Below are 27,425 nucleotides of genomic sequence, written 5' to 3'. Positions count from 1 at the left end.
GCAACTTTGATCATTTTTAAATTGCTTCATGTAGCTGTCATGTTGTACAAAAATATTGTTGCATATATCTCACAACATGCAACTAGTTGCTTGAAAGTTTCACCAAGCCAGCCTAAGGTTGATGCATGCAAATTCTGATTGGTTGCCCTGCATTGCACCTTCATCAAAAAGTAGTCCAGGTTACAACACTCTTTAAAACTTCAGTGTGAACAGGTGAGGCTAAACTGCCGTAGGCTAAATAAGTGGATATATGCTGTTTTTGTAACATCAAAAAAACAATGAATTCAAAACAGGCTATTTTTGCAGTTTTCATATATCTATTGTCCAGAGTGAGGAATAAATTGTATATTTTCAAACTTTAACAGTGTTTACATTCTATATTAAACAAACTAAGAAATACAGTTTTCCTTGATATGCTACTTTTAAATCTGAAGGCATTACAGAAGATTTCTTCTTATATTCCAGTAAAACTTCTGTATGCACACAGAATATATGTTTCTCATGAGAATCTAGTTCTGGATCAGCTACAGTGCTCTCAGACAGCTCCTAACTGAGGAGTGACATTGAGTAATTTGGGATTGAAGAATGACATTTTGGACTAAAGTACAGTTGTGCTAGCCAGGGTGATTCTTTTAAGAGCAAAAGGAAAAGAATATGGATCCAAGACTGAACATTATTGAGTGCTATCACATTAATTATTACATTAACAGCTACTCAGTTTAGTCACTGTTAAGCCAAAGTGTAGATGATGAGTGGAGAATATTGGCTTGCGTTCCAATCATGAGACTGCATGTCTTGATAAGACTCTCCTGTCTGCTATGTGCATCAATTACATGCTTTTCTTATTTCCAGTTGCTTGGAACAAAATAAAAAAATGAAATAAAACAAACCCACATGCACGCACCACACACACATGCGCACAACAAAACACTTTCCCAGAAGCATGACATTTGCTAAGAACCTCCATCATTTATTATCCATATAGGAAGTAGTCCAAGAACAAAAAAGAAAGACAGGAACTGAAGCCATTCATCTACATTTCTCTGGGAGATTTACTTTGAACTTTTATATTAACTAGCTGAAACCAATGTAGATTGATTTCATTTTTCCATGTTATTACATCAAGGCCTAAATGTTCTTCTAGAGAAGCTGAACACTGTGGGATAGGGATCAATGCTAAGAACATAGCACATGTCAACTCACCTTAACAAATGCACTTTATTTTTCTGGTAAACAGATAAAGTCACAACATCAGTAGACCCTAGTCAGATATCTGCCTGAAATGTTCTGTAGCAGCTCTTTAGAGATGACATTTAGAGATGAACTCTTTGACAGTGAACTTGGAAAGGACCACACAAACCGTGACTTTTGACTATTTAGTCCACTATGACACACGAATGTTTAGACACGTTTCCTGTAGATGTTTGGCCTCAGTCATGAGTAGAATATGAGCATCACTGGTTTTTGCCTCATCTTTGGTTCTCAGATCTGATTTAACAGAGCAGAAAGTGTTTTCCCAATCTTCTTTCAAGTACTCACGTCACTAACAAAAAACAGAAAAACAAAGTAATCTTGCTCAAACATCTGCAATCATTAATTGAGGACTATAATTTGGAGAGCACAATGAACGAATGAAAGTTTTGAAATCTTCTTTGGTCCACAGCAGCGAGACACATCTGTCATACATTTCAGTAAACCTTTTTTTCCCAATAATGAGATTTCAGGGCTTAGACATTGAGAAGCATTGTTATATGACGTGAACCGGCAGACATTCTTGAGCAGTGTATATTATGTAACTACCAAGCAACCCACTTCAACAGCTGACAATTCAGTATTTGTCATGACAATTAAAAAATCCAAAGGCACGTTCTCATAACCATTTCTCAATAAAGCAGTATGTCTCCTTTATCGCCCTGTAGTAGAAGTCTTTCTGATCAAATATCAACACTGCTTAACTCTTAAGGTTTTGTATATATAGTGTAGTTGAATACTCCTGAATACCAGTGTAGTTGCCTGTGGCAGATGAAACTATGCCCTTGTAAAACATTGTAGAGTGCCTCATTATGCTAGAAGGAGAACCCTAATCACCATAGAGCCAAGCCACAACTGGCTGATATGTTATTTATTTTCATCCTGCTCAAAGAGGATTGCATCTTGAGACCAGGCACAAATGACACAGTCCTGAAGATTCAGGCATGAAATAGCAGTAGGAATGACTTGAGTCCTATTGTGTAAGTAGAGTGTAAGTGGGTTTCAAAACTATAAGTATACAAAAGTCAAAGGCAGAAACATATAGGTTTTTATTGCATTCCAGAAAAAAAACATCATTTTAACATCCATTTAGTGGGATTGCAGAGATTCCTTGTGTATCTGTGCCAGCACCTGGAGGTCACAGTAATTCACTTGAAAACATCGCAATGTTTTGTTTATTCATCTGCTTATTGATCACTATCCAAGACCCTAAATCAGTTCACATTGATTATGGATAATAATTTAGGTTTATTTCACATTCTTTGTGATGCACAAATGCGAACCATCTGTTTTCTATATCAAGTCATGGCCTGTTGATATGAACTTCACTGCAGCACCCACCTAGCTTTGAAACAATGTCCATACCTAATGGACAAACAAAAGGAAGTAGACCTTTGATCTCCAATGAAAGCTGAAATCTATACACTCATGATGTTGATTATTGGTAAAATTATACCCTTGATGAAACATTTTATGCATATTGTTCAGTATTCATTCTTAATATTTAAGCATTTTTTAAACAATGTCTGGTACACTAGGTGGCAATGTGTGGTTTTCACTCGCTGAATGACAGGAGAGAGGAAGTCTCACCCTTCATTCACATTAGTACAAACTATTGGGACAGTTAGCTAGCTGTGTAAGATTTAGGGAAACATTTAATAGAATCTTTCACACTCAACTTTAAGATCAGTTGTATTCTGAGTTGATTGTTACTTAAAGACACTCTGAGTGTTTTCAAAGCATTTACAGTGAATCATCAAAATAAAGTGTTGCCTGTTTTTCCTTGATAGGCTATGGTATGTCAGCAGGCAAAGCAACATATGTTGTGTTTTAAATGCTGTTATTCTGGTCAACCAGCATGGGCATCCTGATCTGCTAAACCAGCACCAGACCAGCATCAGCAGGTGCTTTTTTTTTTTTTTTTTAGTAGGAATACTGTAGTCCATTTGTTTTCACGTATAATCCACCCTTCACCCCATTCATTATCAGTGATTTTCTGACCACAGGACTGTTGGTGCTATGTATGGTGCTAGTTTTTGTGATCAAATGAAGTGGAGTTGCTCCTAATAGCATCGTCAGCATAGTGGATGATAGAGAAAACAGAGGTCAGCAGAGAGGAGTGCTGCTGCTGCTGTCTTCATCCCTGGTAACAACTGACCTCATGTGGTGCACTGTGAAGACACCTGTAAAGAGGCCTGCCACTAAGGAGAAAGACACAGAGGTCTGGTACGCAAGTGGACAGTACACCTATAGAGCTGCAGTTTGGCAGCCCGCCAGGGTTCGAACAAGGCAGAACACCCTGCTCCGTTTAATAAAAGGGCTGTTCTCAGAGCAGAACCATTGTTTTCACTCTACTTTTCATTTGACCACAACTAGAGGTTGTCATTCAAGAGCTACAGGGCCTTCAGTGCAAACTGGTTGAGATATTCTTAGGTTATAGAAGAGTGCAATAGAACTTTGGGCCTGCCAATGGGCCCTGGTCTTATAAGGGGTTACAGTGGTCCGCCAGACAACCATATTCAGAAAGAGGGGTCTGTGGTCAGAAACTGACATCACTGATGAAGGGCTAGAGGATGACAATGGCAAAATGTACACAGTATGGTGTTAGTCTCACAGTGAGGTGAACAAGGTGGTTTTCAGCACACATAAAAAGATCTCCAAGGGTTCCTTAGTTAAGGCAGTGGTTCTGTATAGAACCACTTCATGCTGGGTTTCAGGATGTATTGTGTTTGGCTCTTTATAGAACCTTTGAAATTAGTTCTGAACTGTTACATGTTTGACAATGGAACAATAGAAGAACCCCTTTTTGGTGCTATATAGAATCATCTTCAGAAAGGTTGCATATTATAGAACAACATATAACACATTCTTCATCAAACTGAAGAACCATTTAAGCATGAAATGATTCTATATAGAACTCATGGTTCTAAACAGAGCCATTGCCTTTACTAAAGTGTCCAGTGAATAAACAGGTTGTGTGTAGCAAACTCAAAACAGTATCAGCAAACAAGAAGAGTTCCCAGAAAGTTCTTCGGATTGATTCTATACATGTGTTGAATAGATGGTGTGTTCGTGTACCGCAGACATCCAGACAGTAAGTTCATAACACCAAACTGAGTGTATTAGCGAACGGTAGAGTGTCATTAATAACAGGCCCGGTCCCCTCGGTGGCCTGCATAACTCCCCCTTTCTCCACATGGCTCCTCCTCGAAAGCACGGTGGCGCACTGGCGATAAAACCTGAACCGGAGTGGCTTTAGCTTTAGGGAGGAGCGCAGCGTCTAGTCTCCGCTCATAGTGCACCGCATTTCGCTCTCAACAGCCACCGCACCTCAACACACGACGACATCGCTTAACGGGAACAAGTGATAGACGTTTTCCCCCTTTATCACTCTTTCCGTTAGCTCTCCGTTTCCTCTTCGTTAGCCCTGCATGCGCCACTGCGCTTGGAATCATTTGGATCCGCTTTTTACGCACAGACTTTCTGCCCTTTTCTTTGGGATTATATCCCCGCGGAGCTGATTCACAAGAGCATCTATCCCTTTTTGAGCTCTGTGAGGAATCTGGCATTTGATTCTTTTTCCATCAATCCAAGGAGTGCGTCTTCAGTTCAGGTAAGAAGGGATGCGATGAGAGATGGAGGTAATGAAGCCTTGAAGGTCTTTTTTCAGAACAGAAAGTGGAGACCTGTTCTACAACATGCAGCTTTGGGTTTTGGAGATAGTCTAGAAGTTGAAACTAGTCTTGAACTAGTTTGAAAAGGCTCTGTATATCATATTTAAGGAAAACTTAGGACCAGTTATCCTCAACTATGTCAAATATGATGAGCCCTTCTGAGAAGCTGACATGCACATAGGCAATGATAAGGCTGCAGAATAAACAGGTTTGTGTGTTGTCAGGAATGATGCTTCTCCGAGGATGCCACTTTGCCCTGGCCCTTTGGTTCATGTGCACCTTCGCCGTAGAGCCAGGTATGTTAGGTTCATATTACAAGCACATTATTGTTTGAGTTTTACTTTTTTTCACCAGATCTGATCAGATCTTTCTGTCTTGGTGGTTTATTTGTGTTTGCAAGTCACTCAAATCTGTCATTAGTGTGAACAGACTACTGCCCTGAAATACTTGCATGGGCCCATTTTATCACAAAGTTAACCACTGGTGGCTAGTGACCATGCTGGATCATGATGATGGTGATGATGATGATGACAATGATATACACTTGTGCAGTGAAGTATGATTAACACTCTGGGTTAATTTCATATAAAGTCTTATTATTTAGTAGCTACAGGGACTTCAGTACAAACTAATGGAGCTATTCTTAGGTTACAGAAGTGTGTAACAAAACTTTGGGCCCACTGGCTTGTTAAGGGCTTGACAGACCCCGCATGAATTCCAATCTGGCTATGCTTATTATTACCATGTATGAGATATAAATCCGATAGGACCAGAAAAAGTTGCTTAGATCTGATCTGATTTTGTGTTTACATGGCTCTAAAAAATTTAATCTTTTTACCACTTAGGTGGTACATGTGAATGAAGCCTTGTAGCCACTGGATGTGTAACTTAGTGTCATGTGTGCCTTTGTGGAGGTGACCAGCTCAAAAAAAGATCTATACATCATTTAGGCAAAAAATCAGATTTTTGTTTTTAAATGAAGCCTTCATGTGTGCCTTTGTGTAGATGGACAGGTGGAGGACGAGACCGTGTTTGACATGTTCGAACGCAGTGGGATCACACGGAAGACCATTGGGGTAAAGCTCTTCAGAGGCCTCCTGCCTGACTCCCCAGCTTACCGCTTCATCCGTTTTGACATGCTGCCCTCTGTGAGCCCAGAGGCCCTGCAGCAACTTCTGTTGCAGATCCAGAACAATGAGGGTTTCATTTTGACGGCGACACTGCGCCAGGACCGCACATCCCGGGGCACCATCATGGCCCTGGAAGGCCCCAGTGGGCGCAGGCAGTTTGAGGTTGTGTCCGACGGGCGCACCAACACACTGGACCTGGTGTACTGGTGGGCAGACGGCTCACGCAATGTCATATCCTTTGAGGACGTGGACCTGTCGGACTCGCAGTGGAAGAATGTCACGCTGCATGTGCATGGCGAGACAGCAACCCTCTACGTGAATTGTGGACTGATCGACAGCTTCATTCTGGATGAGCCTTTCTATGAGCACCTGAGTGCCCCTGGTGGACGCATGTTTGTGGCCAAGGGATCGAGCCGTGAGACGCACTTCAGGGTGAGAATATTGCACCATTCATATATCATATGCAAGTAGAGTGAAAATGTGAATTAGAGCAGCCCAGTTCTCTGGGTTTCTCAGAGGGGCCACTTTCTTAATCTATATATAATATATATATAGATCTATATATGATCCCAGGCAGAATTAGGCTGGAAGGTGAAAATAGACTTTCTTGGGGTCTCTGATGACTAGATATAGGAATCTTTTGGTTGGAGGTGATGTTTATAAGGTATGTAAGTGGATTGACTCATGGCCGACTACATTTAAACTGTAAGCATTAGTGACGTGCAGTAGTTTTTCTTTTGAGCGCATTACTCAGCAGTTTAGCTCTGTCTATTCAGACTTAAATTTTAAGGAGCATTTCGGGTTAGATTGCTTTTAAATAGGGCATTCAATCAGAACAGAGGTCATCTACATATATCAATATTAAAATTACATTAATAAATACTGCCTGTTTAGTTCTAAGGTATAAAGAGACGTTGGAAATATGTAAATGTGAACTGTAACTGTTTTGAGTACTTAAAACCACATCAATGTTATGAATAGATATTAAGGGAAGAAAATAAAATACTAGAAAAGTGTAGGATATAGGGGCTAGCATGGGATATCCTGGTTGCAATTTGTAGCAAAATAATCGCAATGCTAACATTTTGTGTATACTGTGGAGCTGTCTTCCCAGTCCATAGCACCATATAGCTGGCTGCTGATGATTTCTATTTCCTTTCTGTTCCTCTCAGGGCTTGCTGCAGAATGTGCAGTTCATTTTTGACACCCCTCTTGAGGATGTGTTGGAGAACCGGGGCTGTGAACTGGAAAACCCAGGTGAGGTGTAAAGCTTGTGAACTCTTCTCATCTTTTTTTTTACATATTTACGCTCTCCTGCAATATGAAGTCTATTCAGAGATCAAAAGAAATTTACAGATGAGATTGATAGAAGTTTTTATATTAGCTGTGTTTATTTATGTGTATATATTTATGTCAGCTTCAGACAATTTTTTAAGTACTTGTCACTATAATGGAATACAAAGCTCCAGGCTCCAGTTCCAGTCCTGAATGGCCACCATTCAAAAAGTATTTTTTAAGAGTAGTTTTAGAGAGTAGTTTTTTCCCTAGATCTAACACACTGATTCCAGGTCATCAGGATTGCATCAATTGAATCAGCAGGGAAACAGCAGGGAAAATGAACTGCAAAATGCTATGAATCTCCAAGACTACAAATGAAGAACTTTGTAATATGGTACTTGGAAAAAATGAAATTTCCTAACTGTTCCACAGGCTGTTCCTCACGATCACGAGACTGCAATGACACTTGGCAGTTAACTTAGAAAAATAAATATCCTGAGTAGGACTCACACTCTTGGAAACCTGTATACACTCATCTAGACACAGATATGCCAGCCAGACTGAAGAAATGATTAGTGAAATGCTCGCTTGAAGCCAAATTCTTTGTGTGTGTGTGTGTGTGTGTGTGTGTGTGTGTGTGTGTGTGTGTGTGTGTGTCTGTGTGTGTGTGTCTTTGTGTGTGTTGGGAGGGTAGATTTGACAGTGCATGCCATTCTTTAGCTTTAGATGAGTAATAATTCAGGTCACGGTTGGCATGCCTGTGTAATTATTGTATGTACATTTTTATGCCTTGTTACTACAAAGCTTAATTGCAAAATCATTTGCACTGTAAAGCTAATAAAACAGAAAGCAAATTCTGTGTAACCTGATCAGTACAATAACATTAAATTGCTCAAAAGGCCTGTATTCTAGCTAGTCTAGTACCTAGTACTGCTCTGATTGTGCAGTCCTGCTGTTGTAACAGGTGCAGAATGTGGTTTGCCATGTTGTCATTTTGAAATAAGCATAGATCTCCCTGAAAAAAATGTCCAGCATATGTTGCCCTTGATTGTGAATATGTCTTGCGGCATCAATTGTGCAGTGCTTAGTGACACAGTTTGTCAAAATATTCCTGAGCTCAAATGGTAATTTCCATTACAGAAGCATTTTTGCAATACTGTGTGAGTGTGTGGAAGTCATGGGCATTCATTTGTGGTTTTTGGCCTTGCCCTTTATGCACAGATGTTTTTCCTGAGACATTGAGTCTTTTGATGATGTTATGCACTGTAGATTGCAATCGCTCATTCAGGAATGTTGCTCTTAAATTCTCTGATTATTTGCTGACATGTTTTTTTTGTCAAAGTAGCAAGCTTTGATAGGACTAGGCCATTCCTGGATGCTTCTTTTGTGCCCAAGAATAATACAGATCAAAGTTACAAACCACTGCTTTATGTTTTTATTTATATTTCATGTACTGTCCTGACTATTTTGGAATTTAGTTTTTGGATTTTTTTTTTGTAGACAGACATTATTGATAATTCATCAATAATTCACTAAGAGTTAAGAATTAAGGATTTAATTCACTAAGAGTATGGTTACTGATGAGTTGTTCTCAATAATCTTGCAAATTAAGTATGCTGATAATTTTTGCTTAATTTAACAAAGCTGGTTACCCTGTCATCTTATATGGAAAAAGTGCCAAATCAGGACAGACCTAACCAGCTTTGACATGGGGGTAATAATGTCTGTTTTAGACGAAGAGGCCACTTGTGAGGTCATATAACAGAAAGCAGCAAGGACGGGAAAAAGGGGTTACACACAGGCATACATGCACAAGCACACACTCACATACACATATGCAGGCCAGCACACAGTCGTTGGGGATTTAAATGCATTTAACAGACACAGAATTGAAGAGCAAAAAAAAAATGCTGGCTCAAGAAACTGTCGTCCAGGCCAACATGCTTTCTTGATTTAGGGACCTTTGGCATGCCTGGTGTATGACCAGTACATATCTGAATGAACTCACAGCTACAGACTATTGTTGTCTACATATAGAACGGTTCTGTAAGATTTAATATTTCCTGCTGAATTAATTACTAATCAACCTCTTCCTGTCTGTGGAACTATGGGGCTGAAATTAGTCTGGGATTTCAGACTGTTGCTTTATTCTGTGTAACAAAGGTCTTCCAAATGATATTGACAGATCCAAACATTACAGCTCGGTGGCGTCAGAGTTTGTTTTGCTGGAATTTGAAAGCAGTAATTCAGATTGTGAAAAAAACACCACCATAGAAAATTGCTGGGAAAATTAAGCTATAGTTTTTGCAGTCAGAAGCAGCCTGCAAGATCTCTTTTCTCTGTGACTGTCCAAAGGATCAGCTCTATATGGCTCATTATTTATCAGTGTCAGAGGTGAGGAGAGTTCACAGCAGAGTTCAGCAATGGGTTAGAATTTTATATGAAAAAAAATGTTATTCACAGTAGTGTTAAAGCTAGATCATATGTGTACATTTTGAAGATTTGGAGACCTCTCTGGTAGAAATATGTAATTGTATGCATTTTGTAACGTTTATGCTTCAGACCCCTTCCCTTAACAGATGAAGCTGATGATTGTGAGCATGCTGAAAGAAAGGACATTTTTTTGTATGTGACATAATTACATAAAGATGTACTACATGGTCCAAAAAACCTCTGCAAAATCTGGTCTGACACCTCTGATCTTTTAAAATGATTGTTTCGGGCTTTAAAGTGTGAATCACACCACAGCACACACCATATTTTAGCATTTTTTTTTCCTTTTTTTAATTTTAACAACAAAATCTTATGCAGTACAACTTTAATATAGCACAATGTAATTTTAAGTAATTTTGGACCTTTTCTGTTGGTCTGCTTGTCCATATTATATTTATATGATATTAGAGAATGCTGGCATTTTCAAATTGTGTACAAAGTAGAAAAAATAGTTGGCACGACAGCAATAACAAGATTACTATAATAACCTATGCCTGTAATTACACAGTAGTATAAAAAGCTCATACACTGCATATAATTTGTGAACAACCTGTATTTACTGTATACGTTGAAGTAATTTGGGTAACATATTTTTAGCAATGTGCAGTAGGTGGGCTTCCTCAAGAAAACTGCCATGCCAGTGTTTTTATAGGTCCCTAAAATAGCTTCAAATGTCCCCTTCAAAGCAGAATAACTGGCGAATGCTGAGAGAGATCTATGTGTTGTCACGAAAACTTGTGGTTGTACATGTGTGATGTCACTGGAGCCATGGAAACTAGGGCTCAAAATTACTTGGACTTCTTGGAACAATCTTTAAGTGTCTAAGTCATGTGCATAATGAGGGTTTATTACAGGCAGGCTTAGATATCACGCTGAGGACCCCCCTCCTTAAAAAAAGAAAAAAGTTTTTCCAGTTTCTCTCTGTTTCTTTGTTCACTAGTAGACATGAAATTGTGGTTGACTGCCATGCTATCCCCAGAGCCGTCAGCACAGGAATTAAGCATGGCTTCTCATGGCCCCCCATGGCTCCAGTTTCCTGTTCTGTACACTGAGACATGCTACAACCCTATGCATTGCATTTCCAGAGCATTTTTGCCTTTACCATGTGCTTATGTCTGTATTTTGCATGTTATGTTATGCCACAAGCCCCCATGAGGGGCTATTCAGATTTAGATGGCAAAACTGAATGACCATAGATACATAATACAGGCTGCGAAACACAGGTATTGTTCACTTTGAAGGAAGATACACTTCAACTTTACATCCCTTCATCCAGATGGCTGAGATCTGGTTTAAATAACTGAATTTTTACTTGAGGTCAGTCTGTACAGGATCATTTGAGGCTCTGACAAAAATTGTGTGGTTCATTTTACTGAGACTAATATATTGTAGTTTCACCCTTACATTTGCACACATTTACACATTTTGCTCCTACCTCAAATTTAGATGACTACCCAAGACATATCTGATGTCTGACGTTTGTTTCTTTAGTTTTACATTGGTGCTACAAGGCTAATACCTAATAATGTAACTAATAATGGCACCGTTTCAGGATTATTTATTTATTTTTCACTGGTGACTCAATGAAACAAGATAAAAAATTCTGTTGAAAGTATGGATTATAAATTTTGACAAAACAGTCATAATTCACTTTTACATGACCATTTTCCAACCTCTTTTCATCCCTTAGAATAAAACAGGCTTTTCTTATTGTGTTTTTAAGACTAATATATGTAAATGATATGTTCTGATTGGCTGCATTGTATTGTACCTTATTCAAAAAAACTATCCAGGTAGAAAAAACTCCCTATAACTTAAGTCAGAATGGGCAAGGATAAATCACTGTAGGCTGATTATGTGGACATATGAAAATGCCTTGGCTTTCGCAACATTATAAAAACTATTTTGGCAGTTTTGTATGTACATTATGTTTATATAGTACATCAAGCCTCTTATGACATATTATTCAGGAATTGCTATTAATTATTTATGAAGAAATTAATATGTACTCATCAGAGTGAATGGTCTGACAGAAAGGCCCTAAGGGTTTAAAAGGTTAAAATACTGCTCAACTACACTGGACGAAAATGGAAAGGTTTCTAAACCTGATTTTTTTTGCTAAACTTTATTCATTTAATGATTCCTTCTTTGTCTTATTCTCTGTGACCAGAGGAGGACAATACAGTGAGTGAAAGTGCTGAACAGGTGGATGTTCCTTCCTCCATTGCCACAAACCTGATTGGCCAAAACCCAGAACCCCCAGCCACTAGCTCCTCAGAGCTGATGTGTGAGCGATCTTGTGAAGAGCTGGCCAATCTCTTTGAGGAGCTCAAAGGCTTGCGTGTTGTTGTTAGCAACCTCATTGATGGCTTACAAAAAGTGGTGAGTCTTCCACTTTTAGAACCTCTATTTTTAAGGTTTTGCATGTCAGTCCAAACAGTGTCAGGCTGGTGGCATGTGAAGAGCCCCAGTTAGAGTCTGAACAAGCTAGGAACCCCACTGAGGGCAATTTTTCACTGTTTCCGTTTGCTTAAACTACGTAATTGGACCATAATTGGTTTCTACCCGCATACCTGTGGAAGGAATGTTTGCACAGTAAATCACAGTATTTTATGCACTTTCTCAGTTGTGTGGAAATTTATGACTATCTGAAGGCTGCTGTAAGCGTTTGCTGAATATTATGGGGTGGGGAGGCCCCGCTGAGAAACATGGGTCCCTTTGGCTCATCCAGACTGTTTGGTGCTGGGTTTCAGACAGAGGAGAATACTGTGATGCGGGAGGCCCTCAATAAGATGCAGGACCCGGTGGAGCAGAGCATGTGCTGGCAGGATGGACGGATGTTTGAGAATAAGGAGGACTGGATTGTGGACAGCTGTACCAAGTGCACATGTCAGGAGGGGAAAGTGGTGTGCCGGCAGATTACCTGCCCTCCGGTGGCTTGTGCAAATCCCTCGTTCATCGATGGGGAGTGCTGTCCAGTTTGTCTTCGTGAGTAGCCCTTACACTCCAAGATCTAACATCAATGACATTTTGTCTTTTTTTTCTACCTTTCAAACTACAGGACTATTGTTTAGTTATGACACTTAGGACTTATAATTTAGCAACTACTGTAAATAATTTGATAACTACTATGAAAACTAGCAGTCTATTAGAGCTGGATTAGTTTTACTTTACATTAAGAAAACTGTATTTTATTGATTACCAATAAGATTTTGAATTTGATAATAATAATGAATTTGGTCTAGTGTGAATGCAACCTTCTGTAAGTCACTGACTTTAGAGCTCCATCGGAAATAACAATTGTATTTGAATGGACCTCACTATAATGTAATAGCAAAACCCATAAATAGACTCACCTCTGCTCTGTGTTGTTATTGTTATTGAGTGCAGTGCTTGTCACATAATGCTGATTTGAAGATCCTGAGAATATAAAGTTTCAATTTGGGGAACTGATTCTTTATCTGGTATGAATCAGTCAGTCAAATTATTTACAAATTATCCCAAATCCCCCTGGTACAAGTAAAATGTAAGTGAGAGCAACTGAAATTTGAACTCATACAGGTGCTTCGTGATTTATGTGTGTTATTGTATTTCTGTGGTCAGCAATGGATAGTGAAGATGGGTGGTCTCCATGGTCTGAGTGGACCCAGTGTACAGTCACCTGTGGCAGCGGTACGCAGCAAAGAGGCCGATCATGTGACGACACCAGCAATACATGTTCCGGCCCCTCCATCCAGACTCGCCGGTGCAGCCTGGGAAAATGTGACCGCAGAGGTATATAACATGCTTAATTTCTGCCTGACAAATCTAGGAATAAAAGTCTCTGACCCCAAAATATAATACAAACCATGCACGACTTTTTTGAAATAGGCTGATAATGTTATGTTGGCCAAACAATAGGGGCATTATTTCATATTATCATGATGGATTATTATTAATTCTAATATTTACTTTTTTTACACTCTTAGTTAAAACTCTGTGTCTGTGGCAAGTGCATGGAATGCAACATTGAGGTCTTGTTTGTTTAGTTCGTCAGGATGGTGGCTGGAGTCTATGGTCTCCATGGTCCTCATGCTCTGTGACATGTGGGGAGGGAGTGATCACTCGTATCCGTCACTGCAACGCACCTATTCCTCAGCGAGGGGGCAAAGATTGTGAGGGTGAAGGAAGAGAGACGCAGAGCTGCGAGGCTGAGCCCTGCCCAAGTGAGTATGGTGGCCCAACGACGACAAAATTTAACAAGCTCAACCACACACATGCTCATTTAAAAGCCATCTTATCCACTCCCTGCTGTCCAAAGCTTAGCCAAGAAAGAGAGAGAGAAAGAGATCAAGATCGAGAGAGAGAAAGAGTAAGTGATGTCATTCTTTCCAAGGCTCATATTAGCATTAAAACTGGGAGGATACACGACTATAGGGTTGGCAACTTTTACCACAAGGGATTATGGGTAAGACTCTCATGACACGCCCAATAAATGAGATTGTCCAGAGGGATACAGGGATACAACTGTGCTCAGTTGGAAACATGGCAGGGTTTCTCCAGCCAGGGGCATTGAGAGCTTAAGATTTGGCCAACCTCTTGATGAGGATTTAGTTTCGGCTGGAGAGAAGTCCAAAGAGAGGCAGAGCTGTGTGCACACACGTCTGCTGACTTTGGGCATTTATGTGTTATTTCCACATTAGTGGAGCATGTGTAGGCACTCAAGGCGCATTACCGTATTAGAGTTCTTACGTAATGCAATATACAATCCAGAACAAGGAGACTCAGCTTGAATGATAGATTTCAAATGTTGGGAAAAATGAAGAATTCTGACGTTAGTTTACTCTTCCAGGATTGTCTTTAGCTCTTTGAAGTCCAAACTGAAATATTGCCTTGCTGTCTTTTGTTTTATAGGTTTTTATTTTTGCATTTTTTTCAATCACTCCAATTACTCAAATGGAACAAAGGAAACATAAAACTAAATAGCAAACAGGGCAAAAACAAGATGTAACTAAATCCCAAACAGATGGTCCAGCAAACTAAATGTGCACCCCAGGGAAGCAATATTATTCCATCACACAAACATGGCTTTCAACAGGTTACAATAGAGACTGAAAGCAAGATCAGAGAAAAGGCCTGTGAAACTCACGTGTGCCTAACTCATGTATTTAACTCATGTGTGGACTGTCTGTGTATTCATACAGTTGATGGTGGTTGGGGCCCTTGGTCACCGTGGGCAACCTGCTCAGCAACATGTGGTGGAGGTCTGAAGAGTCGTGAGAGAGAGTGTAACAGCCCTGCTCCTCAGCACGGGGGCAGGAAGTGTATGGGAGATTCTATCGACAATGAAGTCTGCAACAAACAGGAGTGCCCTATCAGTAAGAAGGATCATTGCACTTATTTTAGCTTTTATTTTAGCTTTTATTTATTATTTTGCTTGCCCTGTTTTAATCTCCATATTTTAATTTCTTTGTTATATAATTACATATGGTACTTTGAATTTAAATGTCATGTTAGTTATATATAGTAATTCATAGTTATTACCAAGTAATGAGATTATTGTATAAATAAATATAAATATAGTGAGTAGAAGTAGTTAATGAAAAACTACAGTAATACCGCATGAAAGGATTTCTATTAGGATTTTATACTTAACTGAGACAATTACTATAGCTTATAATATGCTATTACACAAGTAATAGGCATTATTATAAGACAGCACTACACAAATTTTATACAGAGGTATAAGTCTTGTAGAATGCTATAGAAGGATTATGCAGCATAATATAAATCTAATAATTCTAATAATGTAATTAAGGTTTTTTGAATGTAAATCCAAAACGTTATGACCTTTTTCAAAGCCATCATATGAGACTGAGCTGGATTTCATTAGAATAGTGTAGTCAACTTAGCTGAATTTGGCAATTTTTGTCAGATGGCTGTCTTTCCAACCCATGCTTCGCTGGAGTGGAGTGCAGCACTGCCTCTGACGGCTCCTGGGAGTGCGGACCCTGTCCATCAGGCTACCGTGGCAATGGAACATCCTGTGAAGATGTGAATGAGGTAAGTAATCTGATAGCAGACAAATTCCATCCAGCATTATGTGTATATAATCTTTCACATTTAAAAACTTTGTCCACTCTCATTTTCTGCAACACCTATTTGGTCCCTCCCCCTGTCATGTGGGGTCCTGTGCAGTGTAATATGGTGTCAGATGTGTGTCATAAGGTGGGTGGGCTGCAGCAGTGTGTGAATACAGATCCAGGATTCCACTGTCTGCCCTGCCCCCCGCGCTACAAAGGCACGCAGCCCTACGGCATGGGAGTGGAGGCAGCTAAAACCAACAAACAGGTCAGTCCCAGAGCCCACTGCTCACAGGATTGGTATGTTGATTCTCTTACAAGAGCTACACTAGCAGGGCCATTTCTGAATATTTGGGGGCCTTAAGCAACAGCTTTGTTGATGGCTTCTTCCTGTACTAATCAAATTTTGTATGCAAAATGAAAGAGAGTTAATACGTCACCAGTTTTTACCAGGAAAAAGTTTCATAAATATTAAGATAATATATTACTAGGAAAATACTTGTCACTGTCAAAACCTAGTATCTTAGTTTTTGTAGTTTTTCATTAATTGAACATATTTTCATAATTTGAAAATATAAGCTGCTCTTTACATTAACAATGTTTAACATTTTTCAAGAATGTCTTCATAAGATATTTGACACAGAAATTAAAATAGAAAAAAAACACATTACGAGGCCCCCTGGTGGCGCAGAGCCCCTTAGTGACGGTCTATACTGACTGTATCAAGAAGCAGACCTGTACATTAGCTACTGAGTCTATGTTTTATGTTAAGTAATTCTTTATATTCCATCTTAACCCATTTTAATAGGTATGTGAGCCTTACAACCCATGTAAGGACAACACCCACAGCTGCCATAAGCATGCTGAGTGTATTTTCCTGAGCCATGTCACTGAGCCCATGTACAAGTGTGAGTGCCGTATCGGCTACGCTGGAGATGGCATCATCTGTGGAGAAGACTTTGACCTGGACGGATGGCCCAATCAGGATCTGGTGTGTGGAGCCAATGCAACCTACCACTGCAAAAAGGTACCACATTGCCCACATTTACCATGCAGACATAGCCCACAAAGTCAAGAGATGCGGCCAGACTGTCACAACAGAAAACCACAGTTTAGATACTATTTCTATGTTAAGGGGGAAAGTGGAGTGTAGTTGCAGTTTAACAAATCTGTATGGACAAATACAGGAAAAAATAATTCACCTAGTCCATATTGCCATGTACCAGAGACAGAAACAATGATACAGCATGAACCAAAACATATGCAGCCCCCTTAAAGCAAAATAAAAAGCAAATGCTGTGTCGAGGAACATATTTTATATGCAATACGCCCCTTGTATGTCATTACTCTAGAGCTTTAAACAAGGGCGAATGCAAGCACATTGAGAACTCACAAAATTTGTGATTACATCATTCTTCGCTTTTGATGGTAATGGCCTGATTTGTGTAATAACACACCCCAGAGACAAACCAGAGCTACAATCTGCAAGACGTCATGTTTAAGGCAGGTTAAGGCGTAGCAGATTTGAGTGCATCAGAAGCAAGCACTCAAAAAAACTAAAGGCGACTTAGAGTTTGGTAATTTTACACACGTAGGTGAAGGTGGTGTTAGGAGTCTTGCCCAAGGACTCTTTTTGGTGTAATGTAGGGTGTTTTACCCAGGTGGGGATTGAACCTCAGTCTACAGCATAGAAGGCAGAGGTGTTACCCACTACACTAACCAACCACACTTATCACCTTATGATGTTCTTGCCACCAAAATTGTAATTGATTTTCACACAACTATTTTCCAACCTCTCTTTATCAATACAATTAGATAGAATTAAACTAGCTAATTTTGTTACTGTGCCTTCAAGACTGATATATGTAAATGATTGCTGTTCTGATTGGCTGTTCTGTATTGTGAAACACATATTGTGACTTCTTCATTAACAGGCTGTTTTGCAGCTTAGTTTTCAAATATAGACTATGGACTGGGAAGTAAGCCATACATTTTGAAACTTACTAAACAGAATTCTCAAAACTGCCAATGTTCTTAATTGGAAAATAATCAAAGTAACTGAATGTTTTAGGATAATTGTCCTACCCTTCCCAACTCTGGTCAAGAAGACTTTGACAATGATGGACAAGGAGACGCATGTGATAAGGATGATGACAATGATGACATTGTGGATGAAAGGGTGAGTGTTTTCACTGTTTAACACTGAATATCTCAAAAAAAAAAACATATTGAGTTCATTCATTGTCCTGTCCTCATAAACTGTGTTTGCAAATTTTCTTTTAGGACAACTGTCCCTTGATGTACAATCCCCGCCAGTATGACTATGATAAGGATGCAGTGGGAGATCGATGTGACAACTGCCCATATGAACACAACCCTGCTCAGACTGATACGGACAACAATGGGGAGGGAGATGCCTGTTCTGTTGATATAGATGGAGATGGTATGACATGTGACCTGCTCTTAATCCATCAGCATTGTGATTTCTTACCATTATATTTCACTTATGCAGAACACAATGATTAACTTCTGTTTACTCTTATGATTTCCAGAAATTCTGAATGAGAACGATAACTGTCCCCTTATTTACAACACTGATCAGAAAGACACAGATTTGGATGGTGTTGGGGACCAGTGTGACAACTGTCCCCTTGTCCACAACCCCCAGCAGGTCAGAATGGAGACAGAATGGGGAGTGTTTGAGCATGGATTATGATTAGTTATCATTAGGCCTATATTACTATATGTTGAAATTGAACCAAAAAACTACAAAGAATATAATATAGTTCAAAATAGTTTTGCATTATTTTGAGCACAATAATTTATATTTGCTGGATTGCATAAACACCTTGAATCATCAAGACACCCAGAGAAAAACTGGAACTGTGATTGGCTAAAATGCTCAAATAACACAGCATGACATTTGTGCACTGCAGCCTCCTGCAGTATAAGTATTGCAAATGCCAGCATTGTGACAAACATTAAGAATCCCTATTTTTGCAGCCCTGGTTATAATATTGCACTACAGTATTGTGCAATTATGAGAGATCTTTCAATTATTTCATTTCCAGACAAAATGGCCATTAAATACACATTATTCCTTTTCAATGTCAGCAAAAAGCAGAAAACACTCAATTTAACCTTTAACTGAAGAAAAACGGATGCCTCAAACCTCAGATCTAATCTATCAGCACTTAATTCTTCCACTTCTTTCTTTTGTGCACACTACTCAAATGTTTACCCTTCCACTGTTTAAGTCTTGCAGTTACAGCTGTGTTCTCTCAAATGAAAAAACAAAAGTTTGTCTTTTTCATGTGCATCTAAAATGGCTACAGGATATACTTCTGAGTAGGGTAGATGTTTATAGAAGGGGAAAAACAAGGTAAAATAATTGAAAAAAACAGTAAATAGTAAAATATATTGAAAGATGGAAAATGACACTGTGCAAGACCTGGTAGACCACCAAAAATTGTCAACATCAGATAAACATTCTATTATCTTTGAGAGAGGAAAAAAATCCATTCTTGTTACAGATCTGAAAAAATCCACAGGTGTTTTTGTCTATCCACTGTGAAAAAAACAACACTATGAGCTGCACTGAGTGGACACACTCAATACTGAAAAACAAATTTACTTATTGAGGCTTATATGGAATTTTGTATTAAATATATTTCCTGTTTTTTCCCACAATGCTTAGAATTTAGTAACCTAATGGCCATTTTGACTGATAATGAAAGAAATTAAAGGGTGGTCTACTCTGCACAGTTCTATATGTTTAAGAAACTATTTTCAAATTTTTCTGTTATTATTCTGTAGACTGATGTGGATAATGACCTAATTGGAGACCAGTGTGATAACAACCAGGACATTGATGAGGATGGCCATCAGAATAACATGGATAATTGTCCCTACATTGCCAATGCCAACCAAGCAGACCATGACAGTGACGGCAAAGGAGATGCCTGTGACCATGATGATGACAATGATGGAATTCCAGATGACCGGGACAACTGTAGGCTGGTGTCTAACCCAGATCAACTGGACTTGGATGGTGAGGACAGGCTGAAACACAGATCTAGACCCATGTAGACATTCTACTCTTGACTTTTCAGTGGAACCCTTCAACTGAGGAGTGAACACAGCAGGTCAGGGGTTCAAACCCCTCTTGGGGCAAATTCTTTTTCAACAAAGATGAGATTACACTCAGAGTGATACTAGAATGCTAATGCTCAACAGCTTTGTATGCTTACATTTGGTGCTCTGCTGTTCTTCACTGTAGCTGACAAGAATGTGCCCAGTAAATGGCCTGACAGACAGTTAGAGCTCTACTGAGGTTATGGGAGAGGTAGGGGTCACCCGGGGCATCGATTTGAGATATGTAGAGCCGAAGACTCACGTGTATACTCTGCAGATCATCAGGTAGCTATGGAGACATCAGACCCATTTCTTTTGGAATGTTCCTCTGGGCTCCCCACACCTGCTTATCTCACAGTATTCTCCTGCCTTCAATTGTGTGGAGGGGAGCAAAACTGAATTATTTTGGTCCTTTTTCATATTTTCCTATGAAAGTCATCCAAGGACCTATCTCATAAAAAAAATGGAAAATCAAAGAGCCATGATAAGAGGAGTGCTATGAGATACATAAATTTTTACTGGCTTGAAAAATGCAGTGGAGTCACTCTTCAAGGTAGTGTTTTGTGTCTGGCACCATGTTGCGGTGTTTTATGAGGTATTTTAGATATGTATATATCAGTTCTATGTGCAATTCAATAAATGTCAATGAATTATAATAGTCTAGTGAAATAGTGGAATAACCACAGGCTATGAGAAAGTCGTGGACAAATGGATTTAGCTTTCTTGCATAAAATATTCTTATTTATAATGCGGGATAAAATTAGCCATGGCGCAAAAGAGCTTGCTCATTTCAGCTGTTATCAAGCTTTTAGTTGCTTCTGTCACAGCTTGTTGGCTGAATGAGCTTTGGGAACAAAACTTTCCATTATAATGAGAGAAAAATGCTTCTTGATCGGAATGTAGCGGTGCACTGAGATGTCAGTGCTAAATCAAACAGTTGACTGCTTTCAGTATCAGCTATACAGTCTGAAAGGCTATGGTGTAAAGTGCAAACATCTGACATTTCAAGGTAAATAGGCTTTCACAAAAATCCACTTCATATTGTGGAATTCTACTTGCAATGGTTCACATTGTATAGAAATCAATGGTTCATTGATCATTTAATTTATAATCATCTGAACATCAGCTTATTGGTTGGTATGACTACTCATTTTTTTCAGGGGATGGACGTGGTGATGCCTGTAAGGATGACTTTGACAATGACAATATCCCTGACCTGTTTGATGCGTGCCCAGAGAACAATGCCATCAGCGTCACAGACTTCAGGAAGTTTCAGATGGTGCACTTGGATCCTAAGGGAACCATTCAAATTGACCCCAACTGGGTGGTCCGGAACCAGGGCAAAGAGCTGGTACAGACTGCCAACTCTGACCCTGGTATTGCAGTCGGTAAGCAAACTGCAAGACACAGCCATCATATCATCAATGTTCAATAAACTCTTTAGAATACATATTAAAAATGGCAACTTTACTTTATGAACATTAAAAAATGGCAAAGTAAAGGAGAGGGCAATAATGTACTTTAATTTTAATGTAAGTTATTCTATGCAATTTTGGGCCCTTTCAATTGATCCATTGATGAAATTTGCCTAGCAGCTATGCTCAAATTATTATTTTTTGGAGAGTGAAGTTATGTCAGCAAACAGGCTTCTCCAATATCAGTGCTGTAAATGCCAATATTGCCCAGGCATAATCATATTATACTATGTCTAAAAACTTTCCTAAAAGCATCTTAACACAATGATGATTCTTAAATGGTCGAGTAAGCATCACAGTAAACACTATGACTACCAGTTAAGATGATCTTAATACTAAGATCAGTTTCTGTAGGCTGATGTGAATAATGACCAGCAACCACATATAGCCTATGAAGCTAAATGTGTCTTATAAAGCATAAAATAACATTTGTGTCCTTTTAGTTGAGAAAAAAACTGGACGTCTTTTGTTTCTTTTTTATAAGGCTATGATGAATTCAGCTCTGTGGATTTCAGTGGAACGTTCTATGTGAATACGGACCGGGATGATGACTATGCAGGCTTTGTGTTTGGCTATCAGTCCAGCCGGCGCTTCTATGTAGTAATGTGGAAACAGATAACACAGACTTACTGGGAGGACAAGCCATCAAAGGCCTTTGGTATCTCTGGTGTATCACTCAAAGTGGTCAACTCCAGCACGGGCACAGGAGAGAACCTGCGCAATGCCCTCTGGCACACAGGCAACACCAAAGACCAGGTGGGCCTTTACTCTCTTAATCAGGGGTGTTGAACTCCAGTCCTTTGGTCCCTGCTGTAACACAAAAAATCAGCTTTATAATCAGCGGGTGAACCAAATCAGTGGGATTAAAGCAGGAAAAACATTCATCAGTGCAGATCTGTTTAATCAGTGCAGATCAGAGCTGCTCCACCTCAGGTGCTGCTGGTATAAATCACATTAAGAAATAATTTACATAAAGTGACTTTGGTACCCACAGCTGGACTTTGCCGACTTTACTAAACTGACGCAAATCATTACAGTTGTGTCAGAGAGTCAGTAAGGATCAGATATTTGGTAGTGACCTTGTTTTTCTACAGAGGCTTTCTTTCCTTTTGTCTGTCTACGGAAACCACAGGGTTCAAAACAGATATGATTAAAGGGTTTGTTTGTTTTGTGTTTTGTGTTCTGTGCATGTCTTACTCAGGTACGAACGCTTTGGCATGATCCAAAGAACATTGGCTGGAAAGACTACACTGCATATCGCTGGCACCTCATCCACAGACCCAAGACTGGCTTCATTAGGTCTGAATTCACTCTGCTTCTTCTTTCACATACCATTTATAAACAAAGGGATGTTACTGTTAGCAGTACCAAACACACACGCAATCATATTAATTGCTTAACTTATTGTTGCTGTGGTAATACATTTTTGTTTCTCAGAAATGGCAAAAGTTTTCAGGAAAAGGCACAGAAACATTCTTAAGTTATAAAAGGTTTTATATGAAATGAAATTCAGATATTCAGAATATGCATTCAGGAGACAGAAATGAAGTATCTGTATTCAGCTCAAGTTACAAAAGCAGCATTCAGAATACAGTTACTTTACATTTTTAGGACAATACATTTAGACCACAACCGCTTTTGTGTACCATAAAATTATGGTATATAAGGATACTGAATATACCATCTGTAAAAGAAACAGCATACATGCTTTTTCATGAACTATTTTAGGATCAGCACGTGGCTTCTCTAAAGAAGAATTCTTTACCAACAAAAGTTTTTGTTGAAGCCTGAGTGGACGGATAAACCAATGCAAAACTTATTAGTCTCAGCGTCCTTTTAGGGATGATTGAATTGAAGACTCTCTTGTAGTGGGCATGTTCAGGAGTGATAAGCTTATCATGTACATGCATGCCATAGCTACCTATTTCATAGACAAAAGATTTTGTGATTGGGATATTTGTTATTGGGAACAGCTTGCATAGTTCAGTGTTTCCCAACTCATTAACAAGCCCGTCCTGAGTTGTAGGGAGAGGTTAGATCAGGAAAATGTTAAAATTTGCAGGAATTTGCTTAGATCATGAGATGGCATTGGGATTATGGGAGCAGCTGTTCACTCAAGCTGGCAATGAGAGTGAAAATAGTGTTGAGAATTACAGAATGTTTCATGAAACATATTGACAGAAAAATTACATGAAGAAAACTGGCAACTAACAATGAGGAACAGTCTGAATGAATCAAAAATTGCAACAGTAGAGTTCCCATGTGCCTTATCAATATGTATTCTAAATGTATTCTAAATGTGTTCGAAATGTGATCTGAATATTATTATTTTTTTATATATTGTAATGGAAATACATTACGGAATATATTTAGGACAGTGTATTCAGTATTCAGCATTCACTACTTTTTTAATAATTCTGCACAACTCTGATCATTAATGTAAGTGCAATAGTGCAATAGGATTTTACAAGTAATTTATTGGTCCATTCATTGTGAAATTTTCACGCATGTTAACCATGTAAAAAACAACCAGCAATTTCAAATGTTGTACAAATATAAAAAGTGCGTTGTTCTGAGCAAAGTTTAAGGAACTTTGGGTAACGTGGTACTTGATAATGACAGATTTTGTCAGTAATATAATAGCATCATGTTCCTTTTACTGTTAATTTTCAAGATGTTATTATAGCTAACAAGACTCGTAGTGATAAGCTGTCATGGTATCAACCAATAAAGTATCTGTTTAGAAAATTACCAGTAAACGCAACATGACACTGTTATGTTACTGAACAAAATTTGTCATGACAACTTATTTGAAATCTGCTATGACATGTGGCATGGTTGTGTCAATGTTATATAGCAGGGATCAAGTAAAATGTTCCCAAACAATGTGCAAAGCTATTTTCTATAAGTGTGGAGTCTAACTATTTAAAACATAGCATTCACATTTGCACTGTTCCACCCTTGTAATTGTTACTTGACTATAGAATAGGAATTACTTGTAGATAACATTTGTATCCTTGTAGTTGAGTGAAGTGGGTAATTTTTTTATATGTTCCATTGCTTGTTTTTCCACAGGGTTGTAGTGTACGAGGGTAAACAGATCATGGCAGACTCGGGGCCTATCTATGACAAGACCTTTGCTGGCGGTAGACTAGGGTTGTTTGTTTTCTCTCAGGAGCTTGTCTACTTCTCTGACCTCAAATATGAATGCAGAGGTGAGAACATTTAAATGCTGATTAGTGTTGCACAGTTTTGATTAGTGTATTGTTTCATCACTTTATTAATATGCCACTTTCTTTTTGCAGACAACTGACTTTGATATGCATCTCCTGCCATTGATGTAGATCATTGCGGTGCTTTATCAATGTAACCAGACCAGAGCACACACAGGAAAGTCTTCTGAGTCCAGGTTCATTTCACTTCAGTGGAATGCATAGTTTAATGGACTTAAGTGCCTTTGACAGTGGAACTGGCTCCTTTTTGGACACCAACAACACAGAAAGAAACATCACTTTCTTTCAAATGACCCTCTCAGCTTTGTTGCACAAATACTCTTAATAGTACTAAATAGAGTCCTGCTTTCTTGAATATAAACCTAAGGGTTTGAATATTATCATGTTTTAAAATATGTAGTCATATAGTCTTTTTATATGTGTCATATTAGTCATTTTTAAGACAAGTTTTGCATCGGTTACAAGTGTTGATTGGAGAAGATGTATGATATTCAGAATAATACTATTTGTACTGTAACTTATTTGTCTGTTGTGCAAGGTTATGAATTAACAAGTTGTTTGTTTTGCTTTTGCCAATGATTGTAAATACTTATTTATTTGTTTACACTGACAAACTTTCACAATTGAAATGTAAAAAAAAGATGTTTTACATCTGTATTCAAAATGTATTCATTGTTAGAAATCAAACTGTCTGTATTACATTTCATACCAGCAATGACAGCAGAGGACTTTTTTAGTCAGTCCATTAGTTAATGTGTCCTTAAATTTCAGCGCAGCAGTTCTCTCATTTTGTTATTTGTTTTCTCTCGTGTTGAGACGAAATTGAACTTGATGTGAAAATAATTTCAGTGGTTTGCAGTAGAAAATAACCTGTTTATTTAACAGAATGATGTCAGGCAGTGCTAGAAGCAGAACTCTCATCAGAATCATTACTCATAATATGCATAATGAAAAGTGACAACAAGATGTAACAAACCCAATGAATGTAGCACCAGTCCTCTTTAATCTTAACCACCACAAAGCAAAGGCAGGACAGACTTGAATCAGCGTGAAATGGCAAGTTTTACAGTTTGGGCTCCCCGCTCCAAAAATACACTGTTGATGTTTTGTGTATGTTAGTGAAACTCAATGCTTTTAGGGGTAAAACAGCCAGATCAGTATTTGGCAAAATCAAGTTTATCCCATTTGTACCCAATTATCAACAATACCTTTCACATTATCTGAGACTGAGTCATCCACTTCTGTTTCAGTGCCTCTTTAAAGAAGCTTTAATGTCATTAAGATATTACACTCAATCACTCAAACGAAAGAACATCATGGCTGAATCATTGTCAGTGCGTCTTTCCTTAAACCTGCAGTCTCATATACAGTATGCCGTGTCATCTGCATTGCATAGCTTGCTGCTAATTGTTGTCTCTTTTTATATAGCATAATAACTTTTTATTAACTAACATCATTTTTGTGTATAATTCAGTTGTTTTTGTTGCTTTTTGCTCCCTCAGACATGTTTGAAATAAACACATGATCTTTTTTTTAATAAAATTGTAATCACAAATTATCTTCCGTTCTCTTCACTGTTTTTTTGTACTCTACTGCAAAGTGTGCCAAATTTATGTATTCTATTAATATATAATCAAGTTAAATAGTAAATTCCATAAGGATGAGATATATAGCTAGCCTATATTAAAGGGTCTTTATCCTTTAATTTTTATTTTTATTTTTTTACGCTAAAAATGTATTTATTTGTTATATGAGTTCTATAGACCAAAACCAGACACAACTCATTTTTTAAAATAATGATTTTCTAACCTCTCTTTTTCCCTTATTTAAACAGGCTTACAATGCCTTTAAGACTGACATATGCAAACGTCTCTAAAACCTCTATTCTGATTGGTTGTCCTATATTGTGCCTCTTTCAAACAGCAGTCTGGGCTGAAACACTCCTTATAACTTTAGCATGAATAGATTGGTCCCTGGCCGGGTGACCACCATCCTATCTGTGTGGAGTCTGCATGTACTCCCTGTGCCTGCGTGGGTTTCCTCCGGGTTCTACAGTTTCCTACCACAGTCCAAAGACATGCAGTCAGGCCAATGCTACATTGCCCCTAGGTGTGAGTGTGTGTGTGATTGTGTATGCCTGTCTGTCTGCCCTGCGATGGACTGGCAACCTGTCCAGGGTGTATACTGCCTTCCGCCCAATGACCGCTGGGATAGGCTCCAGGAACCCCCTGCGAGCCTGAGGGAGAATCAGCTTAGAAAATGTGTGTGTATGTGTGAATAGATTGGGCGTAAGTGCTGTTGGCTGAATATGTAAATGTATGTAAATGCTTTGTTTTTCATGACATTACAAAAGCAATAAATTTAAACCAGGCCATTTTGCCTTGTTGTATGAACAGGGAAGGGAATAGTATGCTAAAAAAAATGTAGGAAAATTTAGTTTTTCATGACACGGGGCCCTTTAATAACTCTAAGGAGTTGTGCTGAAAGATGGAACTGAAAAGCTCTGTCTCTGGGCCCTCTGATTGTAATTTATATATTAATGACAGTTATGATGTACCAGAAAGACTTTTCAAGATGGGTTATATAACATGCCGATGTCAGTCATTCTTTGACCTTCCTCTGATGTGAAGGAATCAGACTTGTGATAAAAATGCCTATAATGAAATCCCTATGGGAATCTTTGGCCTTCTGGTGC

At 38.7% G+C, this 27,425-nt stretch overlaps 1 protein-coding gene across 1 annotated transcript; it reads left to right on the top strand.

Annotated features, from left to right (window-relative positions):
- Positions 1 to 4,515: 4,515 nt before the first annotated feature.
- Positions 4,516 to 26,288, top strand: thbs2b (thrombospondin 2b). The gene is made up of 21 exons (XM_017696063.2): positions 4,516 to 4,864; positions 5,150 to 5,221; positions 5,931 to 6,487; positions 7,228 to 7,312; positions 11,997 to 12,208; positions 12,580 to 12,814; positions 13,430 to 13,600; positions 13,855 to 14,031; positions 15,010 to 15,183; positions 15,741 to 15,868; positions 16,004 to 16,156; positions 16,697 to 16,915; positions 17,960 to 18,067; positions 18,172 to 18,331; positions 18,441 to 18,559; positions 19,705 to 19,939; positions 21,183 to 21,410; positions 21,982 to 22,253; positions 22,699 to 22,796; positions 24,573 to 24,712; positions 24,803 to 26,288. The coding sequence occupies exons 2-21, from the start codon at positions 5,152 to 5,154 to the stop codon at positions 24,808 to 24,810; spliced, it is 3,549 nt and encodes a 1,182-aa protein (XP_017551552.1). The 5' UTR covers positions 4,516 to 4,864; positions 5,150 to 5,151; the 3' UTR covers positions 24,811 to 26,288.
- The last annotated feature ends 1,137 nt before the right edge of the window (positions 26,289 to 27,425 follow it).

This window comes from Pygocentrus nattereri, chromosome 13 (genome assembly GCF_015220715.1).
Source record: "Pygocentrus nattereri isolate fPygNat1 chromosome 13, fPygNat1.pri, whole genome shotgun sequence".
NCBI lineage: Eukaryota > Metazoa > Chordata > Actinopteri > Characiformes > Serrasalmidae > Pygocentrus > Pygocentrus nattereri.
Note: the sequence above shows the minus strand (reverse complement) of the source record. Positions and strands in the feature narration are given on the sequence as shown.

Bases quoted from the DNA above. Each gene is read 5' to 3' on its own strand.
- thbs2b (XM_017696063.2), top strand. From the start codon at position 5,152: ATGATGCTTCTCCGAGGATGCCACTTTGCCCTGGCCCTTTGGTTCATG. The intron at 5,222-5,930 runs GTATGTTAGGTT...GCCTTTGTGTAG, and splicing joins CACCTTCGCCGTAGAGCCAG to ATGGACAGGTGGAGGACGAG. The intron at 16,157-16,696 runs GTCAGTCCCAGA...CCATTTTAATAG, and splicing joins CAGCTAAAACCAACAAACAG to GTATGTGAGCCTTACAACCC.